General features: G+C 34.2%; 1 protein-coding gene across 2 annotated transcripts in view; it reads left to right on the top strand.

Moving 5' to 3' along the window:
• The window catches only part of CFAP299 (cilia and flagella associated protein 299), a 639242-nt gene that overhangs the window by 270896 nt on the left and 345287 nt on the right, over nt 1-23059 (top strand). Inside the window, exon 4 of one of the 2 annotated variants that reach the window (XM_060093181.1) lies at nt 15301-15372. The exons of the other annotated variant lie outside the window; for it this stretch is intronic. Within the exon in view, the coding sequence (XP_059949164.1) occupies nt 15301-15372 (72 nt within the window). The remainder of the gene's footprint in view (nt 1-15300; nt 15373-23059) is intronic. 2 annotated transcript variants of the gene reach the window in all.

Below are 23059 nucleotides of genomic sequence, written 5' to 3' on the forward strand. Positions count from 1 at the left end.
GATAGATATAGTTGTGTCATATTCCCAAAATGTTTATTCACAGAAAAATTATTTTTTAATTAAGGCCATCGGTGATCTTTAGTAAATAAATGACATTTACATTTCTAAAAATAATGGCAAACTCTGAAAAAGAAGAATAATGGTGTGGGTAACCAGTTTTACCAGATAATAATACACATCGAAAATCTATCATTACTAAGTCAATTTGGTACTGGAGTGTGAAAAGATAGAATACTCAACTATGCTAGTAATCAGAGAAATGAAAATTAAAATGAGTTACAGTTCATGCCCATAAGATCGGCAAAAATTAAAAAGACTGATCTTTCCAAATGCAGGTGAGGATGTGAAGAGGTAGGAAACCATGTTCAGAGATGGCAGGAGAGTGCATTGTTAAGTGCACTTCAGAGAGCAATATGGCAATATCTGGTTGAAAGAAAGATGTACACAATCTTTAAACTAGTAGATATATATCTAAGAGAAACTGTCGATCATATATATATAAGAAGATAATTACAAGTAAGTGCATTATAGCATTGCTTAGAATAGCAAAATAACCTAAATGTTCACAGATATGAGAACAAGTTGTGGTCTATTTATGGAGTGGGATATTATACAGCAGTCAATGTGAAAAGCTAGGTGTATTCTGTATATCAAAGTGGAGTCATCTTAAAAACATCATTTTATGTTAAAAGAAAAAAAAGTGTGTTTCAGAATGACATGTGCAGGATGACCCTCCCTCAGTTACTGACAAGCTCTGTTCCTTTCTATGTCTCAGTTTCCTTATCTGCCTATTGAACTAATCACAGTATTAAGTTTGTAGAATTGGTGTGAAGTTGAAAGGAACTAACACAAGCAAAGTGCTTGGAACTCTATTTGGAGCACAGTAAATTCTCAACAAATACCATTATTAAAAACATTTATGTAAGCTTTAAAAACATACAAAGTCACTGATCATTTTTTACGGATATACTCATGTTCTAATTGTATAAAAACTTCATGGGGTCAATATACACCAGATTTTGGAAAGTGGTTATATTGTGCAAAGTAAGAAGAGGTTGGAAAGGAAAGAGGGGAGAAGAATAGAATTGAAGAACAGGCTTTTATGTAATGTTTTATTTCTTTACAATTTATGATGCCAGTATGGGAGAATGTAAAGATTTAAGCAAGTTACTTAGCTGGATGTTGGCTAAGGTGTATTAGTTATGGTAGTTATGATAATAAATATTATTCATGTTAATATTTTTTGTAATTTTCTTTATGCTTAAAATATTTCATAGTCATAAATGGAAGGGAAAACAGATTATAATGTTTTTGGAAAAAATCTTAAATGAGTGAGTTTAAATTTTTATAAGGAAATAAATGAAAAATGCAGCCAAGAGGTCAAACACACAGGGCAAATTTTGGGGTGGCAGCTCACAATTCTTTTGCCTCTGAGAATGGAACCCAGATCCAGAAGAGGACCTCCAGAGGCCGCAGGTGTCCTGCTTTCCCCTGTGCCCCAGATGACTGATTCATGTTGGGCCAATAGGATGTTCTCTGGTGGGAAGGGACATTAGAAATGCTGAGATACACAACCAAGAAGTCATTGATGCTAAGAGAAATGGTCCATGAACTCCAACTGCTGAGTTATCTGAGCTGCCTATGTATCTACTCTTATGTTTTGAACATTCAATCCTGCCTTTGAATCTGGGAGGTATTGCAGGACTGTTCCAATAAAACCTCCATTTTGCTTAAATTAGAGTCCAATTCCTGGCTTACAGCAAGGGAACCTACAATCTTAAAATTAGTAAAGTTTATCTCTGATAGAGAGGGGATAATAATTTAGCAGAATCCTTTTGTGGGAATATGATATTTCCAATTTCATCCAGAAGAAACCTCCCAAAGCATTGGTAGACTTGGAATATATGGATTCATGTTCCATGTGAATCTAAGAAACCTATTACTTCTTCTAAACCCAGTTCTGTGTACTTACTTTTCACACAGCAATTCAAAGGTTAATTGAAACAAATTTTTGAGAGATGCAATGCAAAATGCTGTGAGTCCAGTGAAATGTAAAATTAATGGATGTGCCAATAGTGGTGATATACACAAGGACTTTTATTTTTTAAATGTTATATGTTAATTAAATTATACATCTGTTACTCTATATAAGTAAGGAAACATTTACAGATTGTTTTGTACTTGGACATGTGCAGTGGAGGCCCAGTATATTCATGAGGCTATTTGACCATTGATGCAACATATAGTAATATTTCTTTCTTCAAATCCATAAATTTTAAGAAAAAACTTCTGGCTGCTTAATGTTAACAAACACGATGATTTTCATAAAGTGAGTGATACAAAAACAACAGGAAAAGAAAATTTCTTGTTACATAAAGTATGCTCTTAGAAATGAATGAATTAACTAGCTCTTCTGTCAACAGATAGTTTCACTTCCTGAAATTAACAGAGGATCTCATAAGGAAGTTTCTACTGGAAATTAGCTGTTTACTATAATAAATAATAGAGCTGACCTTCAGAACAATAAGAGGGATATAACAAAGATTGCTCTTTAAAATTTATTAACATTTTTGCTCAACCTAATTTGCAAAACGTGTTGGTGAATTTGACAGAAAGTTGTAATACCTAATAGTTCTACTTTACTGTTTGTGGTGTTAGGAAAAAAATATGTTATATTATATTCAAAAGATTTTTTCTTTTGCTTTTTCAATTGAATATAATTTAGAACTTTAAGAGATTAGTAGATATGTTCTTAGCAAGGTCTGGATCACAAACAGAAACTTAGCAGCCATGTTGATTTCTCTTTTCCTCTTTAACTCCAGTATGTGGTGAATTAATTAAGTGCTCTTCTTTTTTCCCATATTCTCCAGTCCAAGCAAAGGTATATATTATAGCTCTAAACACGTGACAAGATTGTGTTCCTTTAGATGAGAAAAACAGTGTAGTGTTGCCAGGTGTCTTTCTTTGGACCAGTTCTACACGTCTGACCATTGCTGGTCTCTATATTTACTAATCTTGGGTAGAGAGGCTCCAGGGGAGGGACCAGATCTATACCAATGTCTTCATTAAACTCAAGATAGCAAGAATACCTGCTTCCTTTGGCATGGTAGGGGGCCAAATACATTTATACTCAGCTTTAGTTCTTGAGAGATGGAAGAAAAATCTCAGAAGGATCATTTTATCTGTCACTCTTTTTTTTTTTTTTTTTTTAGAAATCTCTATTCCTCTTCATATTTGATCAACATAGAGCCTTTGCAGTGTTTACAAATTACAATTACAATTAAGATAATTGTCTTTTATTGAATGTTCACTTTTTGTTGGCACTTGTAATTTGTCAAATTTATTAGCATAAACTTATTCATAATATTCCTTGATCATTTTATTATCTGTAAGATCTATAGTGATATCCACTTTCATTCCTGATATTGGTAATCTGTGTCTTCTTTTTTTTCCTGAGCTGTCTGGCCCTGACGTTTATCAATATTATTGGTTTCCTTATAGAACCAGTTATTTGCTTCATTGATTTTCTTTATTAATTTCATATTGTTTATGCCATTGATATTTGCCCTTTATTATTTTGTTTCTCCTGCTTACTTTGGGTTTAATTTGTTCTTTTTCTAGTTTCTTAAGAAGAAAGTTTAAGTCATTGATTTGAGATTTTTTTTTCTTTTCTAATACAGGTGTTTTAGTGCTATATATTACACTCTAAGCACTGCTTTAGCTCCAGCAGATATTTTGATAGGTCATGTCTTCATTTTCATGCAATTCATTTGATATGCAGTGCAAGTTACTTTCTGATTTCTCCTTGGATTTCTTTTTGACCCATGAGTTATCTAAAAGTTATTATTTAGTTTCCAAATATTTGGGTATGTTTCAGCTTCTGAGATTACCCCAAGGTCTAAGATTAATTTATTAACTTTGATTACCTGTGCCTTTTCTTCCTTTACTGCCATGGTCTTATCATTTGAGATCAACAGACTAATATATCACTGTTCTAGCTGATGTTCTTTCATCCTAGTATTGTGTTCTCATGTGATCCCTGAGGAGACTAGAGGTTTTGGTTTTTTGTTTGTTAATTTTCTCTGTTGCCTAAATTACTTCTTTGTCTTCTGGGGGAAATCATTTTGTATGTATTTTTGTCTATCATCTTGCAAGATTCTTCATTCATGTTTAAGAAAAAGGCAGCATAAAAACTGACTATGAGCTCTGATGGGTTTTGCATTAACCTGTGGTTGGTCAAGGAGTTTACCATAATGCAGCAGCCCTCTTAAACATGGAAGACTTTGTTCCGTGGCTGTTCTGATTCTCCCCAGGGACTTTGTGCAGTTTCTTTAGATATTAATCTTCAATTCTTTGGGTGTTTGAGGGTCATGACTGTCTAGCTACTGATAATTCTGTTCATGCAGGTGGAGTATATTTTGATTGGCTTTCTTGTTTCTAGCTCACTTCTTAGCCTTTGACACTTATGTAAGTGGAATCTCTGAGTTCTGAGCTTCTCCAAGGCTCGGCTGATAAAACTGGTCTCCTACTTGGATGCAGTCCTCTCCCCACTGCCTCCTGCCATCCCTTCTTCCTTTCCTCCTTTGTGAATAGGCCCAGTTATACATGATTCTCTTTTATTAATAGTGACAGGTATATTTTAATCCTTGATAGTTACAGAGCTTTATTTTTTTAAAACAGAATTATGCCATTGTATCCTCACCACCAAGAATCTAACGTTTGATATGAGCATAGTGTGCTCATGTATAATTTATAAATTATACAAGAAAATATTCTGTTCATTTATTAATGTAATTTTTGGTAAAGCAGATTTTCCCATATTTTAAAGATTTCTAGGAATACTAAGAAATGTAATATATGCACCAAATTATATAGGAAGTCTTTGGGTGTTATGTTGAGGGGACTTGTTCAACACTTTGTGTGTATGTGTGGCTTTGCAATAGGTGTTATTTGATAGGCCAGAACTAAGATGACTTCCTAATTAAATGCTTTCTACCTTATTGGATTGGGGTTAAAAATAAAATGACATCTCAATTATTTGAGAACTAATATGCTGAAATGAATATAAAATTCAACCAAATGCTGTTGTTCTGAAGACCTAAAGGATAAGGTATTGTTGGAAGAATTCTGCATACCACTTTGGCATCTGTAGTCAGTTTTGAAACATTTATTATGTATGTATTTACTTGTGTGTTTTCCGAGGTAGTGGAGTTCTTAAAGATTCTTGGTGTAATATTTGGGGAGAAGAAACATCCAGTTCCAAAATATTTTCTCTTTTGGGAGAAGGGAAGTTGACAGGGCACGGACTATGTAGCACTGTCCATCTGGCCCATGGTGAGGGCTCCCATCACACTTACCAGTCTTTGTGTGATTCACCTGAAGGAAATAGAATTAGGAAAACAAAAGATCTCATTTTCTATTGTTATCTTTTTAGAGTCTGGGGGACAGAGAGGGATTGTGGAATGAGGGCAAAGAGAAGGGAGGGAGGGAGGAGAGAAAGACAAGATACATTTGACACCAATTTAATCATGAACCATAGCATCTTAGAAATGAAGGGAGCAGAGTGCATCTTGTTCAGCCCTTTTCCAATATGGAAATCCCTTTTTCAGCTTCTCTGACAGAATAGTTTAAATACTTTCATTGTCAGGGAGCTCATTTCTCTGTAGGTTGTCATTACATTTCAGAGTCTAACAGTTAGAGCTGGGAAAAATCTGCCTCCTCTTAGTTCCTTGTCTTCTGGAATAATATAAATAATGCTGCTGCCACACTGATTTTTGAGGATAGCTTTCACTTTTTTCTTTTACATTTTCTGGCCTTTTTAAGTTAAATTTTTTATTTCCTTCAATCATTCTTTATTTAAACATTCAGTATTCTGATTGATTTTTTTCTTGAAACTCCCTAATTTTCAGTGTCCCTTAACAAACTTCTTAAAATTAAATTATAACATACATATAAAAGTACACAACTTGTAAATGTGCAGCTTCATAAATTACCATAAATGAACAAACCCTTTGATCAATACCCCAAATAAGAAAAAGAACATTACAGATATCAAAAAAGCCCCCTCTGTGCCCATTTATTCACTACTCCCCTACCCCCAAATATAATCATATTCTGATTTCTAACACCATTGAACAGTTTTGTCATTTTTGAAATTTTATGTAAATAAAACCAGATTGTCTGAGTTCTTTCACTCAATATGTTGTTTGTGAGACTCATCCATGTTGTTGTGTGTAGTTGTAGTATATAGCATTTCATTTCTGTGGCTTTTCACTGAATAATAACACAATTTATTTTTCTATTTTACTGTTATGGACTGTGGATTGTTTACAATTTGGGACTGCTAAGAATGATGGTGCTATGAACATTCTTGCACATGCCTTTGTGTGCATATGTGCATGAATATTTCTATTTCTATTGAGTATATGCTTATAACTGAAATTGTCAGGTCATAAGTTATATATATATGTTTAGCTTTAGTAGATAATGCTAAACACTTTCCAAAGTGATTGAGCCAATTTACATTCCCAGCAATCATGTATGAGAGTCCCTATTGACTCATTCTCATTAACATTCATTTATTTTAATTTTTGATTTTAGAAATTCTAATAAGTGTGTGATGTTATCTTATTGTGGTTTAAATTTGCATTTCTCTGATTATTGATGTGGTCTTCCATATGTTCATTGGTCATTTGGATATCCTCTTCCGAGAAGTGTCTGTTCAAGACTCTTCCATTTTTCTACTGTATTTTTTTGCCTTTTTCTAATTGATTTAAGGCATTTTCCATATATTCAGGATAAAAAGTCTTTGTTGATTGTTTGTGCTGGAAATATCTTCTCCCACTCCGTACCTTGACTTTGTGCTCTCTTAATGAAAGTTCCTAGTTTTAATGTAGTTTAATTTATTAATCATTTCCTTTATGGCTAGAGCTTTTTTCTTTATCCTGTTTAAGATATCTGTGCTATTCCAAGATCATAAATATATATTCCTATGTTATCTGCTAGTAGTTTTATTGCTTAATGTTTACGTTAGATGTATATTTTACCTGCAATTACTTTTTCAAATATGGTGTGAAGTAGAGGTCAAATTCCACTGAGATACCTATTGTACATCCTAACAAAGACACCAAGCAGGCATAGATATAAAAATTTGAATTTCTAAATGGAGGTCTGCATTGAAGTTAAAGTTTTAGGAGTGTTCAGTGTGCAAGATGCTGCTTAAAGTTATGAGATTGATTGCTATTGCTAGAGAAATGAGCATAGATTGAGAAGAAGCCTGAAGACAGAGCCCAGGGGCATGCCAACACATCACCTAAAATTACGTTCAGTACTCTGCTACATGTTAGTGTGGAGTACAGCATACTAACATAGGGCAGAGTATACTATAGATTCTGGCCATCTGGATACCACCTTCAGTAGTGCATCCCATGATTGTATTGGCTTATGCCACAGTCAAGGCAGAACATAAACTTAGTTCAATGTTATGGAAAGCCAGAATGTCATATTTTTTAATATGAATTGTTAAGCCAAATGCTTCATTCTGCACTAATGGAGTTAATTAGTTGGCATATAAAAGCAACAATTTATATTTTTTTCTTGAGCATTTTATGAGGTTTTCATGTTATTCGGCTTATTTGTCTCAACCTATCAGAATATTTTGGAATTCTAAATAATTAATCCAACATGTTAGCTATCTGTCATACATACAGACATTCAACATTTATAGATTTGATAAGCAAGGGACTAATAGGGAATATTGGATACTATAGGATCATATCTTGAAATCTTTGGTACACTAGAAACCTTCCTCCTCTAGCTGACATTGCTCCCAATCTCAAACCTTGTTTGAGCAAAACTGTTCAACTATGTCTAACTTACTGTCATCCAGATGGTATTTCCTCAGCTTTTCTAGGAAGGAAATCTTGAGAGAAGCCATCTTTGTTTGAATTCTCACTTCAGGTAGTCTTGAGTGGGGCACCTAATGCTGAAATCTTGCCTACATTCTTGTCAAAGTAAATTACTTCCAGTGGCAATTTATTTCACCTCTGCAAGAAGGAATATCCACAAGATGGTATGATGCATGCCCAAATGTCACATTTGGCCTCCAGCCACCTCCAACAGTGTGAAAGTAAAAACTGTGCAGAGCAGCTTTTATTCAGCCAAATTCACGAAGAAAAAGTCCCTGAGCGTGCATTCATTTCAGTTGCAACATTTACGAAGTGCCTGTTTTATGCAATGCACTGTTTTAGATGTTATGAAGAGTGTAACATGAATTATGGATTCCTGCCATCACACCATATACCTAATTTAGAGGTCTGTCACTTATATTGCTAGTGAGTCCACAGCTCTGTAATTTTCTTCATTTTCCACGTAATTTGTTCCCAGATCATTTCCTGTGCTATCATTGTTTCTTTGAGACACCTCTTCGTTACAAGGTGCTTTTCTAAGTTCTTTCTAGCAGTGACAGTATTTGACTCTTTACAGCCACATGCCTAATATTCCTATCCTGTGAACCACCTCTGATTCTCTACTGTCATACAGAGTGTTGGTAATGAGAAACAAGGACACTGAGTCTTTTAGAGGTTAAGTCATGTAGTTTGTGGCCAGCGGGGTCTAGAAAATAAATGCCCTCATGTCCAGTTTTATTCTTTTTTCACTAGTCCACAAAGTGGGACTTCAGAATTGCAGAGGCACTGAATTTAAGGACCCTTATTAACAATAAATACAGACTCAAAACTCTCTTGGGTGTACCTCATGACCATGTTGTTGTGAATTTCATGTAAAATGAGGTACTGCCGCTCCTGATCTTGCAAGCTACTACTGTTACACTCCTAGGAAATCTTTGAGGTCTGAAACTTGTGTTTAGATTACAAGGGATCATTTATTCCTGAAACATTTACAGTAGTGTTTTTATAAGGCATGTGACCAAATCATAATATGTGCCTTTAGTGATGAAGGAATAAATGTTGTTGATTATCAGTTGGAAACTTGGATGTTATACACTTGAAATTGGGATACAAAACAAAACAAAAAGCTAAAGATGACCAGATCTCAAAGAGAAAAATTAGTAACCCATGAATAATAAACAGAGAAAATATTTTTAAAAGGTAGGGTGTCAGAATACCTCTGAGATCAGTTTAACATATATGATCCGCACTTATATATAGCAGATTACCTAAATTCAAACTGACCATGGCCACCGTATGGGAGCAGTACTTTTGAAAGAGTGAGCTGTACTAAAACAGTTTCTGCTGTATATTAGGCACAAATATGCTTTCCTTCCATGTTCGGCATGGAGAACTTTTTCCCACCTGTTTATTTTTCCTTAAACAAACATATTATCTGATATAACTAGTCCAAAGAAAATTTTCTCTTCCTCTATGTGAATGAACTCCCCTCTTACCCTTTTGCTAATTCCTGGAGTTCTGATGTAGTTCAGGATCTTATATTACATCCATGTCACTTTTTGGAATCACTTCAGTGGTATAGTGACTTGAATTATTTTCAAGTATTTAATCAGCTTCTGTTTGTCGGTTTTCTCCTTTGACAGTGTAAATTTATTTTCCAAATGCAAATGTATGATAATACAGACTGGCCTCCCTGTGCTGTTGAGGTTTGAAACAAAAAATAAGCTTTTGTCTTAAAGTCTTTTATAGATGCAAAAAGTGGCAAAATTAAGAGTGCTTCATCAAGTCTGTACTGTCGCTCTCATGGCAGTTATTAAATACTGTGGCTGTTTATTTTCTTTTCATCATTGAAAAATTAAGATGTTTTTCCATGGGAATGGACAGCTCCTAAAGGAATGGTTCTGGGTTTCCAAAATATAAGGAAGAAGTTTTCTAATAAATGAATTTAGACTTATTCTGTGATTTAAAAAAATAGTAGGTGCTGGATTCAGGTTTTAGATTTATAGCTGAGCTCTGATATTTACTAGTTTGAGCACGTTGGGAAAAATGATATGCCCTTTCTGTACCTCAGTTTCCTCAGTTATGGAATAAGGATGATAGTGGCTCTCAGTCATTAGATTATGGAATGCTTTAAATGAGATAGAGTGTGTGATGTGCTTAGTGAGTGCTCAATAAATATTAGTTATTATTAAGATTTACACACAAGATTATTATATAAAGTAGTGACCTTCCCAGAGGTTGAAGAATGGCATCACTAGGAAAGATTTATAAGGTTCAGTTACCTTTTGTATACAGGTGATGAAATTGAGACTCAGAGGTGACAGGTTATTATAGCTAACTTAATTACCTAAAAAGGTAAATTGAAGAGGTTAAGCTTTTAATCTCACTGTTTTATCATACAGCGTTATTTAAAGTGGAAATTTGTGCTAGTATAACTTAACTTATGCCTAAGTTTTGAGTTTATCTGATTTGGGTACTTAAAATTTTTCATTTGATGAAATTTTCTTAATGGAAAATATACCATAGTTTGTGCATTTTGAGATGTAAGTGGTATGAGTAAATAAACAATAAATACTGTTGGAGTTTGTGGACATTATATATGATTTCTCTGTTCCTTACCTAAATTTGGATTTGATTTAGAGAAGATCCTAAAATCAGACAGAATGGGAAAATGATATTGATCTTCAAACAGATAAATAAATATATATTGAATGGGTGGCTTAGGATGAAAGCAAATGGGCTTGCCATTGCTATTCTTTTTCTCAGGATAGATTTTGGAGCAACTAGCTTAAAGGGAAAGTTCGCTCTACAGAGTGGAGTTTACGTTTACCTAGGATCACTACACCACTTCACAGTTACAGCTTTTTTAGCTCTACCTAGTTGAGAGAAGCAAGGATTACTAACTTGTCCATTTCTGTAGGGAGGAGTAAGAGGTAGAACAGGCAGTTTTCTTAAAAATCAAGAGGTTCCAAGTAAGTGTAGATGAGGAGAATGCAGGGATGAAACACTAGATGCAGGCCTGTTAAAGTTGGACTACCTGGCAAGAATGTTGGCAGTCACTGCAGTTGTGTAAGATTATCATTATCCTAAAGGCTCTAGCTTAAGAAATAACCTAATGAAATAAAAAACATATATGTAAACATGGAAAGGAAGAATCAAAGAATCAATAGTGGATGATGATGTCATTTTTTTTCAAAGTTCAAGAGAACTAAATGAAAAATTATTGAAACTACTAAGTGAGAAGACCAAATATCAGATCTTTGCCTTCTGCCAGAGAATTCCAGGATAAAAATTTAAATATAAAAAGTAATTAATCATTAGATTTAGGTTGATGAGAGACAAATCCAGCAGCCCTGGTGACTAACCTCTTTTCCTCTCTTGGTTGCTTAGCAGAGAACTGGCTCAGAAGGTGTAAGTTAGTTCAACAGAAGAACAGTCACTGGGGTCCAGAGGCAACACCTTTCTAACAGGGCCATCCCCTGATGAGGAGGTTTCTACTGATACAGATCCCATAGATTTCCCTGACCCTTAGCCTTACAAATATGTGGGGTATTACTGATGCGAACTTCCTCTCTGCTGGAACATTGGCTGTGTGCACATGGATATGAGCAGTGGATGATGAGAGTTGAGGGCTGGGAATATTGTGTGTTCTACTGCTTCTCTGCTTGTCAGTTTTCTCTTGATAACCCCCATGTTCTATCTGCACTGTAAAGTGTTGGTGGTGTTTACCCATGACTGGCAACTAGGAAGCAAAGAGGGACACCCATGTTTCAAGGTGAACACAGGAAAACAATCAATAATCAAAGTATGAGTCGTACAAAAGTATGAATTGCACATCACATCAGAAAGGCAGAATGGGTAGATGTCAGTGACCTTGGATTGGATGTGTCCCACGAGGCCAGTGTGATACCAGGAGGAAAAATTTAACCCTGGGAGGATCAAAAAGAGAACAGGGAGGAGGAGAATTCTGAGCCATCAGAATATTTTTCTCAGAAAAAGTGTGTTTAAAGTAACTGAGTTTATTTTACACTGGCACAATTACATATTTTTCCACCAGTTGAAATGGGGACTCACGAGGTAAGTTCAGTTATACAGAAAAAAACACTTAAATCTCCATTTTTCATGGCTGAGTTATGTAAAATTCATACCTCAATGAAAAGAGAAATTGTTATTTGTATCCTACTTGAGGTCATGTTAAGATAATTTACTCATATTTTAAAAAGTGGGAGTTAGATGATTTTCATTGAAGAGATACTTCTGTACAAATATATTCTCTTTTGATCAACATTTACTTTTCGACCAAATGCTTAATAAGTATGTCTGTGACTTTATTTTCCAAGGGTAAAAAGTGGCCTAATGGGAGAAGAAAAATACCAAAATGATTTTCCTAATGTGTTTCCATAATAATAATTTTTCCTTAAACATAAAAGAAGTTACACTAATACATCTAACTCTAGATACAGACTGGAAAACTGAAAAACTAGATTATATAGCCAAGAGGAAATAACATTATGAAATACTCCTACTGATTTACTACATTACCTTTTAAATAAAAGAAATAGAAACAAATGTTAGGAATGTTCTTTCAAGAATAGTTTTTGCTTGTGATATTTCATTCTGGCTCTAAACATAACCTACAAATGAAATGAGGACATTTATTTGTTTTTATAGAAAACCAAAAACAGTTTGTTTTGTCACCTACTTGATAACGCTTCATTATGCCAACTTTCTTTTTTTGTTTTTGAGTCTTTTTCTTGAGAAATAATTTTAAACTATAGAAAAGACACAAGAATAATATAGACAGCATCTGTATACATTTTACCCAGATTCACCTATTGTTATCTATCATTTTTAAGGACACTTTTCAAAATTTTAATATATTGAGTACTTAAACAAAATTTAGTCATGCTGCATTGTTTTGTGTGTTTCATGGGCAACATCCCTGCTTCCAGGGAAGGACAGCTCTAGCCAGTCCACACAAGTCCTCTTAGGGCAACAGGAGCCAAATTGCCTTTCTTTTGTAATTCTAGGAGGGGCCACTCCACCTGATGAAAGAAAAGTCAGTGAAGCTCCCAACTATTCTACCTAATGAATAAATTAAAAAACAATAAATAAATAAATGTGTTAGCAAGTAAATAAGTCTTAACAATAGGTATAAATTTTAAAAGTGAAAGTCCCATTTTCCAATCTCACTACTCCTTCTGCAACTAACAGTATCTGGTAAATCTTTCCAGAAAATTTCTATGGATGTACAAAGATGTATGGCCATCACTATAGAAATAGGTATATAATGGGTTGGCCAAAAAGTTAGTTTGGGTTTTTCCATAAGATGTTATGGAAAAACCCAAACTAACTTTTTGGCAAACCCAATAGTTATAGACATATATAGAATTATAAATACACTTGTAAGTGGAATTACAGATATAGATTTGGAAATCCTTTTCCATATATAGTCTAATGAGATTATACTGTATATACTCTTCTGTAGCTGGCTCTTTCCACATAGCAATATATGTGAATTAGCTTGTGATATTAGGTCATATAGATCTACCTCAATCTTTTTAAAAGCTGCATAATATTTCATTGTGTGTATATGCCATAATTTTTTAATCCATACTACAAACGATAGCATTTAATTTTTTTTCTTTTTACCTTTTGCTGTTACAGAACTAACAAATATCCTTATCTTAACTGAGTTTCTGTAAAATAAATTGTAGCAGGGTATTTGTGCATTTAAATTGTGATAATAATTGTTAAATAATTTTGATAATGGTTATTTGTTATTTCTTGTGTTTGGAACACAATATGCATTCAAAAATATTTGTAGAAGGAAGGGAGGGAAGGAGGTAGAAAGGGAGGGAAAGAAGTAAAGAAGACTAGTCTCTTGGGGACAGTTTCCTTTACCTAAGTGAAGAAGAAGAGGGACCTTTCAGACAAGATTATGATTGCCTTTACTTACAAGTTTTCTACTATGCTTTATATCTTTGTATTTGCATACTTTTAAAATATTATGTAATTTTTATATCTTTCAGAGTCCAGCTTGACTCTTACTTCCTCAGAAAGCATATAAGAAATAGAATGTTAAATATTTTTACTGTATGGTCCTGTCATACCCTAAACTTCTTCATCACACTTGCATTTTCCTTCAATGTCTGTCTCCTTAGATCAGAAGCAAGAAGCGCCATAAGGATCGAGACCGTGTGTGTCTTGTTTGTCAGTGTATTCTCTACATGAGGATGTCTGGGTGTTCAGCATTTGTTAAAAGCAATAAAGGTGGCGGGGAGGAAAGAATTAGAGAGAGGGAGACAGAGAGATAGGGAGAAGTAGACACAGAGAGGGAAAAATAGAGAGAGAGAAAGAAAAGAAGGAAGGGAAGGAGTGATGGAGGGAGAGAGGAGAGGAGGGAGATGAGAAGGTTGATGATGCCAGGAGTTAGAGCTGTAAATATGGGAGAAATAGGTAAAAATGAATGGTAAGAAAGAAAAAAAACCTCACAGATATAAGAATCTCAGTATTTTCTGACTAGAATCAGGAAACACTGGGACATTTTTCAGCAAACCAGAGGAGTTGACCATAGCTTGGTTTCTGACTGCAGAGTGAAAGCTATGAGTGTTGGAAGGTCCAGAACGAGAAGGATTGTTTGGAGGACTTGTTTTTCCATAAAGTGGTGCAAAGAGAACTGGGAAAGGTAACACTGTAAAGGTGAAATATCTGCTTTCTATTCCTAACGCTGTGGGAATAGGAATATAATTATGATCATGAATCCATCATAGAGGGACCACTTGAAAATTGCACTGGACTCAAAGCTCATGTAACATAAGAGTATGAAGGTTATATGAGGTAGTTTTGCTTATTTTTATTTTAGATTAGAATGTAATGTAGTGGAGACATTTATAAAACATTTCCTAGCTAAAATTTCTTTTTGAATCTACTACATTATAATTATATAACTCTTTATCTATATTTCTATGTCTCTATATACATACAAAATATAATTATATGCATAGAGACATTCACATTCACAAATGAACCATCTTAAATTTAATATCATTCATAAGTGTTGTTAAACCTAAAAAATTAGGAAGTAGATTATTCAATTTATAAGCTTCTTGCTTTTTCTGTTTCACTCTCCTTTTTTGGGGCCATATGTCTGTTTTCACCAACAATGGAAAGTGGGTTCTTGAAAGGAAAGTAAATGAAATATTTAAATGATTAATAGCAGGTTACACATTTTTTGTTCATTTTACTTATCAATATTCTCATATTATCAATATGCCTGATTGATGACTGATATCAACAATAACAGAAAGTGGGATTCAAATTATACTCTAATAAGACCATTTGTTAACCTATGGAACATGCCTCATTTGGATTTCCTCTCAATTTATTGGAGTTAAATCAACAGGAGGCTGATGCTGCTTATACCTTGAAGAAGCAACTGGCAGAAAGTAGTGATCGTGGAAAAGTTTCCTTTACAAGTTAGAAAAACATTTTGCCTTCATCCTACATATACTACACTCCAAGTTCTACTGCTACCGTTTTCCAGATTACTCACTGGCTTGATGAATGGCAGTTACAAGTAGTGCTTTTATTGCAATACACAGATGTTGTTGTTTTCCACAATTTTCATGAAGTAAATGAAGGGCTTTCATATAGAAAAACTCATTTTGGATGTAATAAAAGAACCTAGATTTCTACTTTTTAAAGATCCCTACAACTCCTACATTTTTATTCTTATTTTGTAAAGAAATTTATTTAAAGAACCTGTCTTTCTTGGCATTGATAGAAAGCAGGTGTTACCTAATGGGATGAAGCCAGGAGGTTTAATGAGGAATAATAGAGAGTTAGAATAATCATGCTGAGGGTCAGAAAAGGGTTAGAATTCTTATATACAACTGAGTAAAGCTAACAGTGTGTGTGTGTGTGTGTGTGTGTGTGTGCATCTGTGGGCATATATACAGAAAGAGAGAGAGAAAGAAAGAGCGAGAGGTTGAGAGGGAGTGGATGATTAAAAGGAGGTGAAAATAAGGAAACGTTGTGTGAAAATATTTCATGATAAAATTTAATTCTACAAATGATTTGGGATTACCTACATTTAAGTTTATTTCAATTGTTTGAGGCTCACAAAGTGTGTGAGACTTTTAAATTAGGGCTTATAACTCAATATAAAGAAATCTAGGGATGAATTTCTTGGAAAAGTTTCTGAGGGCTTTTTGTATAACTCTACTATTTGCTATTTGAGCACCTTACTATATCCAGAAACTTAAGGTTGTTTTGGGGGGAAAAAAAGTTTACATTTTGTTAAATAACATGACTTTATAAATCAGTAGGACTCTTGCCTTGTCTATAATTATTTATACTAACAAAATTTTATAGTGAAATCTGAATAATATTCATAGTTATCACTTTCTCCCCATATGTCCCCTTCCTCCACACATGCATGGCCCTCCCCATTATCAATATCCCTCAACAGAGTGGTTCATTTATTACAATTGATGAACCTCATTGACACACTGTGATCACCCAAAGTCCATACTTTGCATTATAGTTAACTCTTGGTGGTGTGCATTCTATGGGTTTCTAAAAATCCTCTGTTCTCTGCCTCTCCATCACTCCCCACTGTCCCCCAGCCTCTGGCAACTACTGATTTTTATATACTGTCTCCATAGTTTTGCCTCTTCCAGAATGTCATAGAGTTGGTATTATATAGTATGTAGCCTTTTCAGATTGGCGTTTTTCACTTAACAATATGCATTTAAGTTTCTTCCACATCTTTTCATGGCTTGATAGCTCATTTCTTTTTAGTACGGACTAATATCCCACAGGTCATTTATCCATTTACCTACCGGAGGATATCTCTGTGGCTTCCAAGTTTTAGTAGTTGTGAATAAAGCTGCTGCAAGCATCTGTGTGAAGGTTTTTCTGTGGATGTAAGCATTCAGTTCTTTGGGTAAATATCAAGGAGTGGTCTGATGATTTTTTAATGGTGCTTTGAATGTTTACAACTTTCCCTGTCTTTTGTTTATATGACATTAGTGAAATTTTTTATAATTTCTATTTTATGTATAACAGTATGTTTTGGTAACTTTTCAGTGGTACCTAACCGCCTATATATTTGCCTGTTTGTATGCTACATTCTGTGACTTTTGGTGACCACATCTCTGTGCCCACTAGTGGATTTTTTTCTGGTAAAATAATGATTTTGTTTTAATAGTTCATAAATGACCCTCAAAATGATAAAGTGAAAAGAAGCCAAAAATTCTAAATGTCTTTGAACAAACCAAATGCATTTTAGTAGTTATTTCCTTCTTTGAATCATATCCAGCCAACATTTTACCCATGGGAAGTTTCTTGAAACTTTACAAAAGGCAGAATAATACTCATTAATATCTGTGGATTTTCAGGTAATTTGCATATTTATTTAATCTTTATATTTTATGAGATAGTTCTAATTTATTAATTGAAGAGATTTCAGTTCCCCTTTGTAGTGCCTCTTTCTGATCACATTAACTTCTTTAATTTAATAGAAGCTCTAATAAAAATAAATAACATCAGCAAGATGCAGAGGGAAATGAAGGTCTGCTCTCTGTTCACAGAAGACATTACACTGGTTTCATGGGAATGAGTACCCCTGAATTCATCTGAACCCCCAGTCCACCCCAACTGGACATAGTGCCGAAGTAGTAAAAAGATGCACATTTAAGGAAAAGAGAGCAATTTTTTTCCAGCTTTATTGAGATATAATTGACAAATAAAAATCATATCTATTTAAATGTAAAATATGATGATTTGAGCTACATATATATTATGAAATCATTAACACAATCAAGCTAATTACCATGTCCATCACCTCACATACATTTTTTGATGAGAGCACAAGATCTATTATCATAGCAAATTTCAAGTGTACTATACAGTATTGTTAACTATAGTCATCATGCTGTACATTAGATCCCCAGAATCTATTCATCTTATAACTATTTGTCTTATACTCTATGACTAATATCTCCCCATTCCTCTCTCACTCCCCCACTCCACAGCCCCTAGCAACCACGATTCTACTCTTTGCTTCTCTGAGTCTGGCTATTTTAATTAGGATTTCACATATAACTGAGATCATACAGTACTTGTTTTTCTGTGTCTGGTTCATTTCTTTTAGTGTAATGTTCCCAGGGTTCATCCTTATTTTTGCACATGGCAGAATTTCCTTCTATTTTATGGCTTAATAATATTTCATAATTATAATTTTATGGCTGAATAATATATATATTTATATATACTGCATTCCCATCAGCAGCATAGAAGAGTTCCCTTTTCTCCATATCCTCTTCAACACTTATCTCTTAACTTTTTGATAATAGCCATATGAACAGGGGTGAGGTGATCTCTTTTGTGGTTTTGATTTGCATTTCCTGATGGTTAGTGATGTTCAGCACCTTTTCATATACCTGTTTGCCATTTGTATGTTTGCTTTAAAAAATGTCTCTTCAGATTGTTTGCACATTTTTTTAACAGGATTATTTGGTTTTTTGCTGTTGAGTTGCATGAGCTCCTCATATAATTTGTGTATGAACTTCTTATCAGATATATGGTTTGCAATTATTATTCTCCCCAAAGAGTAAATTCTAACAAAATGGTATGCTAATTTGATATCTAAAGAGAAATAGCCACTTCTTGTTTTTGTCTCCCATTCTATCCCATGTCTTTCCTGTGACACTCATTACATACTCCCTTATATTATAGTAATTTGCTCTTACATCTTCTCTCCACATTTAAAATTTTTCTTAAACTCACTGTTGCTAAGCCCAGTGCCTTAATGATAATAGTATGTTGGTTTAATTAATCAATACGATTTAAAGACCTTTTATCAGAATGGACTTAAAGCTAAAAAATCCTTTGGGACCTTATTCTCAATACTATACAATCTAAAAAAGTGACATAAGATCCTTTCTAAGTGTAAACCCATGGTTTGTGTTCAGTGATAATTATAAAGACTTTTTATACCCAGGTCCCTGTCTTAAATCTTGTGATTAGCCCAGAAACTTGCTGGCAGGAGGGTTTCATCAGTAATGGTTCAATTGCTCTGGGTGGCCTATAAGCATTATGTCATTATCAGCTGCAGGATGAGCTGGTCACACTGTTTGTAGGTTCACTAAGTTGTTCTATCAGCTTTCCAGAAGTAAATGCAAATAAACGGGTTCCAAACCCCTTCAGAGCACACTGTAAATCTTTGTAACTTCATGGCCAAATGGTAAACCGCAGGACCACATGACTCAATTCCCTTGAGACAGTCGTGTTATTCCTGTCAGACTTTTCTTCCCTCATTCATCAGCTGGAGGCTTTCATCTCCTTTTAAAGTCATGGCCTTTCAAGTAGGGGTGAAATTACACCTGTCAGTAATAAATGTGACCAGTACTCTCTATCATTGTCATTTCACAAAATATATTAAAAGGAAACATAGCTTATTCCAATTCAGTTAGCAACACTTTTTTCTTTTCTCCACGGTACTTTTCAATACCTTCCAGTTATGTAATTGTTGAGAGAATTTAAAACATTCTCACGTAAGATGGTTTAAAAAATATTCCCCTAAATCGGGGAACCTTGAGGAAATTAGCTTCCATGTGAGCTATACATTATATTCAGTAACTGCATTAAGCTTATTTGACAGAAAGATTTAACTGTATACATAATCTACAACGGCAATCTAAATGTGTCCCTTAGCACACTTGTTCTGTTTATTTTTTCTACCTTACCCTCTGATAACTTTGTGTTTGCCTGTAATACCATGCAGCAGGTGCACCTGGACAGCCACCATTTTATTTACATAGAGAACAAAGTTAATGTTTTATCAAATGCAGGTCACACCTGGGTTGAGACTTTAGTAGGAAGCAGGGTTCAAGTCAAAACTGCAACTTGCTTTCAGCCTGATATTTGAACTCCATTGAGCAAACTCTCTTGAGTTCTCTTGAAAGTTCTGAGGACTTGGTCTCTTAACTCCCCATTTACTGAAGGATGAAAGGGAGGCCGGGAGACTGAATACATTACTCGTAGTGCTACCACTCTCTATGGTAGGTCTGGATCTAAGCAATGAGAAAAACCGAACTGTGTCATTATTGTCCATACCATGAACTCCATACACTGTCCCAGGTAGAGAATTCTTGAAATACAAATCTATTTGGTCTGATGTACCTGAGGGTGAGAGAAAAGTTTGGGTCAATTTCCTAAAGCTCAACTAGGTAAATGAATGAGTATTGTGTGAACTTCACAAATCACTGATAATGGTCATACTGTAAAGAGTTTTTGTTGTAGTTGTTGTTATCCCTCAAGGAGAAAGTATGTGCCAGTTGTTCTTAGGTTAGTGATACTGTGAAGAAGACATGAATACCATTATCCACCACAATTATTAGCAAAAAATTGAATTTTATTTTTTTCAGAACACCAAAGAAATATATAATTCTTCTGTCTCTGTACGTTGTTACTTACCCTGTGTTGTCCATTTTCTTATTTCCCCTAAGGAGAAAAAAAACACAGTAAACTAAAAAAACAGAGCCTAAAACTTAGTGAAAAGGGTGGGTTGACTCAGCGTGTTACTAAACTAAAAAAAATATGTCAAAAGCACAATGCAAATTTAATTTGTCTGGAAATGATTACATCAGAGTCTGATGAGAAAACGTCTGAAGTATCTATTTGAAGCTTTATCAACTAATATCCTATTTATAGAAACAACCTCAACCACATATAAGACTAAAAATGAATTACTATTTTTTAATGTGATGTTTTTTTGATTCTTCTTTAAATTTTTAATCTCTATTGGAGTACAGCTGATTTACAATATTGTGTTAATTTCAGGTGTACAGCAAAATGATTCAGTTATACATATACATGTATCTATTCTCTTTCAGATTATTTTCCCATATAGGTTATTACAGAATATTGAGTAGAGTTCCTTGTGCTGTTCAGTAGGCCCTTGTTGATTATCTATTTTATATAAGTAGCATATACATGTTAATCCCAAACTCCTAATTTATCCCTCCCTCCGATGTTTCCCCTTCAGTAACCATAAGTTTGTTTTCTAAGTCTGTGAGTCTATTTCTGTTTTGTAAATAAGTTCATTTGTATAATTTTTCTAGATTCCACATATAAGTGATAGCATATGATATTTGTCTTTTTCTTTCTGACTTGCTTCAGTTAGTATGGTAATCTCTAGGTCCATACATGTTGCTGCAAATGGCATTATTTCATTCTTTTTTATGGCTGAGTAATACTCCATTGTATATATGTACTGCATCTTTTTTATCCACTCATCTGTCAATTGCTTCTGTTTATCCGTAGGTTGCTTCCATGTGTTGGCTATTGTAAATAGTGCTGCAATGAACACTGTGGTGCATGTATCTTTTTGAATTATGGTTTTCTCCGGATATATGCCCAGGAGTGGTATTTCTGGATCATATGGTAGCTCTATTTTTATTTTTTTAAGGAACCTATATACTATTCTTGATAGTGGCTGTACCAATTTACATTCCCACCAATAGTGTAGGAGGGTTCCCTTTTCTCCACATGCTCTCCAGCATTTATTGTTTGTAGACTTTTTGATGATGGCCATTCTGACCCATGTGAGGTGATACCTCATAGTAGTTTTGATTTGCATTTCTCTAATAAATTGCGATGTTGAACATCTTTTCATGTGCTTTTTGGCCATTTGTAAGTCGTCTTTGGAGAAATGTCTATTTAGATTTCTGCTCACTTTTTTTAATTGTGTTGTTTCTTGTTTTGACATAGAGCTGCACGAACTGTTTTTATATTTTGGAGGTTAATCCCTTGTTGGGTGCTTCATTTGCAAATATTTTCTCCCATTCTGTAGGTTGTCTTTTCATTTTGTTTATGGTTTCCTTTGCTGTGCAAAAGCTTTTAAGTTTAATTAGTCCCATTTGTTTATTTTTGATTTTATTTTCACTACTCTAGGAGGTGGATCCCAAAAGACATTGCTGCGATTTATGTCAAAGAATGTTCTGCCTATGTTTTCCTCTAAGAGTTTTATAGTATCCGGTCTTACATTTAGATCTTTAATCCATTTTGAGTTTATTTTTGTGTATGGTATTAAAGAATGTTCTAATTTCATTATTTTACATGTGCAGTCCAGTTTTTCCAGCACCACTAATGAAGAGACTGTCTTTTCTCCATTGTATATTCTTGCCTCCTTTGTAGATTAGTTGACCATAAGTATGTGGGTTTACTTCTGGGATTTCTATCCTGTTCCATTGATCTATAAATCTGTCTTTGTGCCAGGACCATACTGTTTTGATTAGTGTAGTTTTATAGTATAGTCTGAAGTCAGGGAGCCTGATTTCTCCAGCTTCATTTTTCTTTCTCATGGTTGTTGTGGCTCTTTGGGGTCTTTTGTGTTTCCACACAAATTTTAAGATTTTTTGTTCTAGATCTACAAAAAAATACCATTGGTAATTTGATAGGGATTGCATTGAATCTGTAGATTGCTTTGGGTAGTATAGTCATTTTCACAATATTGATTCTTCAAATCCAGGGACATGGTATATCTCTCCATCCGTTTGTGTCATCTTTGATTTCTTTCATCAGTATCTTATAGTTTTCTGAGTACAGGGCTTTTGCCTCCTAATGTAGGTTTATTCCTAGGTATCTTATTCTTTTTGATGCTATGGTAAATGTGATTGTTTCCTTAATTTATTTTTATTGTCTTTCATTGTTAGTGTATAGAAATGCAACAGATTTCCATGTACTAATTTTGTGTCCTGCAATATTACTGAATTCATTGATGAGCTCTAGTAGTTTTCTGGTAGCATATGTAGGATTTTCTGTATACAGTATCATGTCATCTGCCAACAGTGACAGTTTTACTTCTTCTTTTCCAATTGGATTCCTTTTATTTCTTTTTCTTTTCTGATTGCCATGGCTAGGACTTCCAAAAAAATGTATTGTGTTTTGTGAATCTCTTTATCTATATAAGTGATTTGTGAAAATTGAGTTATTCCTAGTTCTTTACCCAGATAATCCTTATACTAAATAATTTTCTGTGCTTTAAAGTGTTCTAATACTATTTCCACTTAAATAGCTTTTGAACAGTCCTCTCAATTAGGTGCAAAATGCCTCTGAACACCCCAAACCCTAATATTGTGGCC

This window comes from Mesoplodon densirostris, chromosome 1, assembly GCF_025265405.1.
Source record: "Mesoplodon densirostris isolate mMesDen1 chromosome 1, mMesDen1 primary haplotype, whole genome shotgun sequence".
Taxonomy (NCBI): domain Eukaryota; kingdom Metazoa; phylum Chordata; class Mammalia; order Artiodactyla; family Ziphiidae; genus Mesoplodon; species Mesoplodon densirostris.